The following is a 6,352-nucleotide window of genomic DNA, read 5'->3' as shown; positions in this document are numbered from 1 at the left end:
GTTAACTGTAACTCCCCATATATACGGCGTGTTACATTAGGATCTGGGTATCTGCTGATCATTAGACAGTGAAGATTCTGGAAAAGTGGTCTCCAAACAAGTGTCTCAATGATACTGTGTGAAATAAAAGTAATGCTGTCTGTAATTAACCCCTTTCTGAACTGACTGAGTTAAAGGGGTTAATTCGCTTTTTTCCCCTAAAAAAATTAAATAAAAAGTTAATGAAATTAAAAAATAAAAATCACAAAAAGTTATAGCAATTTAATAGTATAGCAGACTACATACACAAATGTTTTCTCCCTTTTTCATTCATAAAATAATTACAGTGATCCCTCAAGATACAATGGCTTCGGGATACAATATTTTTAACATATCATATTTTTCGGACTATAAGATGCACCTAGAATTTGGAGGAAGAAAAAAAATTAATAAAAATAGTTTAAATCAGATCCCCATTTTTCATCAGCTTCATATCAAACCCACATCAGCCGCAAATCGGACCCCATCAGTCCCAGAACAGACCTCATCAGCCTCAGGTCGGACTCCCATCAGACATTGGGGGAAACGCACCTTACCTCACTTGCTCCGGGAGGGTGCTGCCGCCCAGCCTGCGCTGTACTGCGACATGATGTAGCACAGTATCCAGTTATAGTTTGTGCCTACATGCACTACGTCCTGACGCTGTACGCCATCAGGACACAATGCAGAGCGGGGCCTGGAAGAAGACCAGGGAGGGCGAGTACTGCGCATCACTTCCATCACCTCTCCCCGTGACTCCTGCATTGCCACTTTCCCCTTACTTTTGGAGGTAAAAATTGTGCGTCTTGAGCGGAAGGCTGCTCAGACAATCAGTGAATGCAGCAATGACTCACCTTCACCACTGACCAGCATCTTCAGCCGTAGAACGGGAGCAGGAAGTGGAGCACAGCGGAGGCACAGGCACTGTCAGAATTCAGAGGCAGCAGATTGGCAAGGTGAGTATAACATTTTGCAAACCATGGAACAGCATTATGTGCTGGAATACCCCTTTAACTTAACATGACATTTTACACTTTGTCGCAGTGCTATTTTTCCACTGAAAACAAAGTCAGTAGGGTCCATCTGGCACCGCTGCTATCAGTTGTGCAACAGAACAGTGCATTACACTGTATGCAAGGAGATAAAAAGCCGTCCACCCGTTTTGGCGTTCTAACTGCGTCTGATGAAGAAAGCACAAGGAAAACGGTGTAATAGGTGTAGATTTTATTTAGTGACAGCTGTGTTCATATAGTACTCAGTAATAGTCACACCTAATTACAGCTATGAGAAGTAATATGGGGCAGATACGCAATAGAAGACATCCAAAGATTATTCAAGTGGAGAGAACGTTTTCACTATATCATTTATCTGTTTTTTATTTTTTTAAGCTTTTATTTATTTTGTACAATTCAGATATCTGCAATAACAATACAACTGACAGATCGAAGGCGCTAACCCAGACTGCTGGGGAAACCCTGTACACAAAAAACGGCAAGGCGACATGACCAGGATGCAGCACAGGCAGTGCACAGGAGGTGAGAAACAGAGAGGAGCCATAGCCCAGAGTGCAAGAGATTGGGTGTGGGGGAAACGACCGTAGAACATGATATGCAGAAGGTTAAAGAACAAACCGTTTACCTGGTGCTCTCCTTTCTATCTTTTCAGATGCAGATCCGCAGCTAGCAGGCTACCTGGTGTACACTGTGCATTTGTTAGATACCTCCTGTTGCCCTCAGGTCATGTGAGCAGTGTAGGCCAATCCAAGAGCAGGAAGTGTCTTGGACAACCAAACACACAGTGTGCATCAGAGGCGCAGCCATCTTGGATCACAGGAGTGTGGGAACTGGCAGATCTGCAGCTAAATGTTCTGTTCATTCTCCAGATAATGTGAATTTTTTTCCTGAACCACTAACGTGGAGGATGCATTTTTTAACATGGTGGCCTATTGGCAAACATGCTTTTTCATATTTATTTAACCCCTTGCAACATACATCTTGAGATATATCAAATTTAGAGACAAGTTAGGGTAGGACACATGCACAAGGGATGCCCATAGCAAACAATCATATGTTCACATATGCACTGAAGAAAAAAACGTGAATCTGATCACTTGCAACGGGAAACTGAGGCACCTTAGAACAGTTTCCTATGCATGCACCCCATTAAAAAAATTAAACAAACCCCCCCTCTCAAAAAGATAAAAATATGGAGCACCTGAAAGAAGATGTTTATGTAGGTTGAAAAGTCAGAATTTTTTTTCCCAATAAACTGTCTCCAGTCTATAAAGGGTTACTGACCTTTGGGCATTAGATGTCTCTGTTATTGGGTGTGTAGAGTGTAGAGTATAAGCAAATAGATGCAAGATAACGAACAATAGACCGCTATCAGGGTAAAATGACACTGGTCAAAGTGCAAACAAGAAATCATTCATGTACAGCAGTCAACTAAAACAATATACAAAAGTATACAAAAAGTCTAGCATTTGTGAGAAATGTAGAGCGGTATAAGAAAGACAACTGCACACAAGTGTGAAGATACGACGGCTGTGTAGGTCTTTGCGCACAGGTAGCCCCCTTTCTCCTTTAAAGCCAGGTTTACATATGTGCACCCCACTTCTTGTATAACGTCTGCATCCTGGTTTAGTCACCGCAACAAACAAGAACATGTCAGCACAAAGTTCCATTTAGGTTTATCACATTGAGAGAGTTAAGTAGGCACCAACTTAGCGCCCAAAGTGCAAGAAATAAAAACTATACATAAGACTCTCATTCTGCAGGCTTACACAATACCATGCAGTTTGAGTGAGATGAGGCGGGTGTGGCTTTTTCCCCATGTACCCAACACTCCCCTTTAAAGATGATGAAACACACACTGCATCCACACACTGGGAATCTAAGAGATAAATAGACGCTTTGCTTTTTCTTTTAATGCATTTAGACAACAGCGGACTCTCCTCCGGTGCACACTGTGATATCGGGAGGTGTTAGCAGGAACAACCGCTCTCAGTCACTGGCTGCTCAGGAGGCTTCTCCAACTTGATGTCAATCACTGGAGGCACAGGTTAAGGAATACTACTCGGTTAGAGGTTGGAAAAATGATTTGCAAAGACGTTTGAGTAAACAGAGGGAAAAAAGGACTACCAGATAAGATAAAAAATGAGAAGTTCTAACTAATAATTAACCACTTACTAGTAGTGAGATCACGTTGTCACTTTATTTTTCCATTGTTCTGCTCAGCTATAGGGACAGAACAACGAAAACAATGGCATTGCTGGAATCAGCACATAACTCAGGCGAACAGACTCCATTGACTACAGTCATATATTTAGGACTTTGTCCACTCTATTTTTATGGAATCTGCGTCTGAGGCCCGAATGCAACTTTTAATGCAGATGTGAACAAGCCCTCATGACATTCAATATATAAACTAAGGTTTGCAGTACTGAAATAAAATCATGTCTATGCCTGCCTACTACATTATATCCAATAACTATAGTACTGGCACAAGTATGGGATTCCTCACTCAATCCGTGTGCATTCTGTATTTTGCTGAACAGAACAGCTTGCCCCTAATAGAACAGTCCTATCCTCGTCGGTAATGCGGACAATAATAGGACATGCTTTTTTGGCGGACCTGAAATACGGAAACAGAATGCACACGGAGTAACATCTGTTTATTTTTTTCCGACCCATTGAAATGAATGGTTCCACATACGATCCACAAAAAAAAAAACACGGAACGGACACGGAAAGAAAATACTTTTGTGTGCATGAGCCCTTAAGCCTCAGATCAGGAATAGCATCGGCCCACGATTGATGACCTGCTGGACACCATCACCACTAGACCTAGGTGGTATGGGATTCCTATGGACATGGAAGGCCTATCAAGAACAGAGGGCTACAACTATGCAGAAGGTAAATTGCCAGTGTATTTAAAGGAGTTATCCCACAAAAAAATATTTATCACCTATCCACAAGATACCATGAATGCAAGTTACCAGAGTCAACTTTCTAAATAGGGCGGTATTGAGTATGTCGGTTCACTTCTCCATTTACTTCTACAGGACTGATGTAAACAGTGCCAACGCTCTATTCAGGGAGGGGACTCTAGAACCCTCCACTTTTAGGATTGGCCAGGCCTCCAGTGATCCAATATACACTCACCTAAAGAATTATTAGGAACACCTGTTCTATTTCTAATTAATGCAATTATTTAGTCAACCAATCACATGGCAGTTGCTTCAATGCATTTAGGGGTGTGGTCCTGGTCAAGACAATCTCCTGAACTCCAAACTGAATGTCAGAATGGGAAAGAAAGGTGATTTAAGCAATTGAGCGTGGCATGGTTGTTGGTGCCAGACGGGCCGGTCTGAGTATTTCACAATCTGCTCAGTTACTGGGATTTTCACGCACAACCATTTCTAGGGTTTACCAAGAATGGTGTGAAAAGGGAAAAACATCCAGTATGCGGCAGTCCTGTGGGCGAAAATGCCTTGTGGATGCTAGAGGTCAGAGGAGAATGGGCCGACTGATTCAAGCTGATAGAAGAGCAACGTTGACTGAAATAACCACTCGTTACAACCGAGGTATGCAGCAAAGCATTTGTGAAGCCACAACACGCACAACCTTGAGGCGGATGGGCTACAACAGCAGAAGACCCCACCGGGTACCACTCATCTCCACTACATATAGGAAAAAGAGGCTACAATTTGCACGAGCTCACCAAAATTGGACTGTTGAAGACTGGAAAAATGTTGCCTGGTCTGATGAGTCTCGATTTCTGTTGAGACATTCAAATGGTAGAGTCCGAATTTGGCGTAAACAGAATGAGAACATGTATCCATCCTCTGATGGCTACTTCCAGCAGGATAATGCACCATGTCACAAAGCTCGAATCATTTCAAATTGGTTTCTTGAACATGACAATGAGTTCACTGTACTAAAATGGCCCCCACAGTCACCAGATCTCAACCCAATAGAGCATCTTTGGGATGTGGTGGAACGGGAGCTTCGTGCCCTGGATGTGCATCCCTCAAATCTCCATCAACTGCAAGATGCTATCCTATCAATATGGGCCAACATTTCTAAAGAATGCTATCAGCACCTTGTTGAATCAATGCCACGTAGAATTAAGGCAGTTCTGAAGGCAAAAGGGGGTCCAACACAGTATTAGTACGGTGTTCCTAATAATTCTTTAGGTGAGTATATATCACCTCTTTTGTGGACAGTTGATAAATACTTTTCATGGGATAACCCCCTTAAAATCATTACAAAGCTTTAATGTTTTTTACTTAATTCCGTCTCCAAATCATAAAAACCTGTATGTATATCATAGAGCTCAGTGTCTGTCAATCATAAAGCAGCATACATTACCATACAGGTTTACTTTAAAGGGGTTGTCCACCTTTGAAGGGTCAGGGCATCTTTTGGGGAGACCCACCTCTCCTAGTTGGCCAGACCTATGGAAGCAGGTATACTTGCCAACTCCTCAGCCACTGTGCTCTGGTTCCCACGTGTCAACATTCAGTTTGATTTGGGTAATGTGGCCACTGCAGCAGTGATGTGCCACTCTTGCATTATGTCACCCGGTGACGTGAAACATGGGGGACACATCACCATTGTGCCAGTCATTGGCTGCAGCAGCTATCTGACCCAAGTCAAACAGGATGCTGAAACTTGGGCACCAGAGCGGCACAGCAGAGGAGCAAAATAGCCAGAACCCAGGAGCAGGCAAGTATGCTTCCCTCTGCAAGAACAGTCGCGTGTGTGCGTGTTGGGGGGGGGGGGGGGGGGGGGGGGGGGGGGCGATTGAACAACACCTTATTAGCAGATACATACAACATATTAATAAACCTCAAAAGGATACTGTCTTCTTTACTCTTCTCTGGTGTGCTGTCCATGCCTGGCAAAGCAGCAGCTACACGACGAAAGAGCTGGAAGCGTAAAAACAAACGGTATGTGTTCCACCTACACAACTTTATCAGCAATACTGCAGTTATCATTGTTCTGGTTCTAACAATCAAGTCCTAGAATATTTGGACATATTCTCTGTTTGTATCATAAAGGTGGCCATACACGTTAGATAGAAGTTGATTGACTGTTGAACAAACAAATATCTGGTGAACGTCCATTTCACAGACATGGCCATACATATTTTAGTCCATATTGGCCATTACAGTTGTTCAAACTGCCTATACAGTACCCCTTGAACTTTTCCACATTTTTTCACTTTACACACAAAGAAAAGAAAATGATATATAGTTTTCAAAATTTCAAATAAATAAAAATCTGAAGTGTGACAGGCATTTGTGTTCATCCCCCTGTACTCTGATACT

General features: G+C 42.6%; 1 protein-coding gene across 3 annotated transcripts in view; it reads right to left on the bottom strand.

Moving 5' to 3' along the window:
- Nucleotides 1–1,229: 1,229 nt before the first annotated feature.
- The window catches only part of RAB41 (RAB41, member RAS oncogene family), a 49,824-nt gene continuing 44,701 nt past the window's right edge, over nucleotides 1,230–6,352 (bottom strand). For 2 of the 3 annotated variants that reach the window (XM_040442293.1, XM_040442294.1), the window contains exons 7-8: nucleotides 5,884–5,950; nucleotides 1,230–3,066 (exon numbers count right to left, since the gene is read on the bottom strand). In XM_040442293.1, the coding sequence (XP_040298227.1) occupies nucleotides 3,002–3,066; nucleotides 5,884–5,950 (132 nt within the window). In that variant the 3' untranslated portion in view covers nucleotides 1,230–3,001. The remainder of the gene's footprint in view (nucleotides 3,067–5,883; nucleotides 5,951–6,352) is intronic. The other variant, XR_005780732.1, reaches the window with a different exon arrangement.

This window comes from Bufo bufo, chromosome 8 (genome assembly GCF_905171765.1).
Source record: "Bufo bufo chromosome 8, aBufBuf1.1, whole genome shotgun sequence".
In the NCBI taxonomy this organism is placed as follows: domain Eukaryota; kingdom Metazoa; phylum Chordata; class Amphibia; order Anura; family Bufonidae; genus Bufo; species Bufo bufo.
Note: the sequence above shows the minus strand (reverse complement) of the source record. Positions and strands in the feature narration are given on the sequence as shown.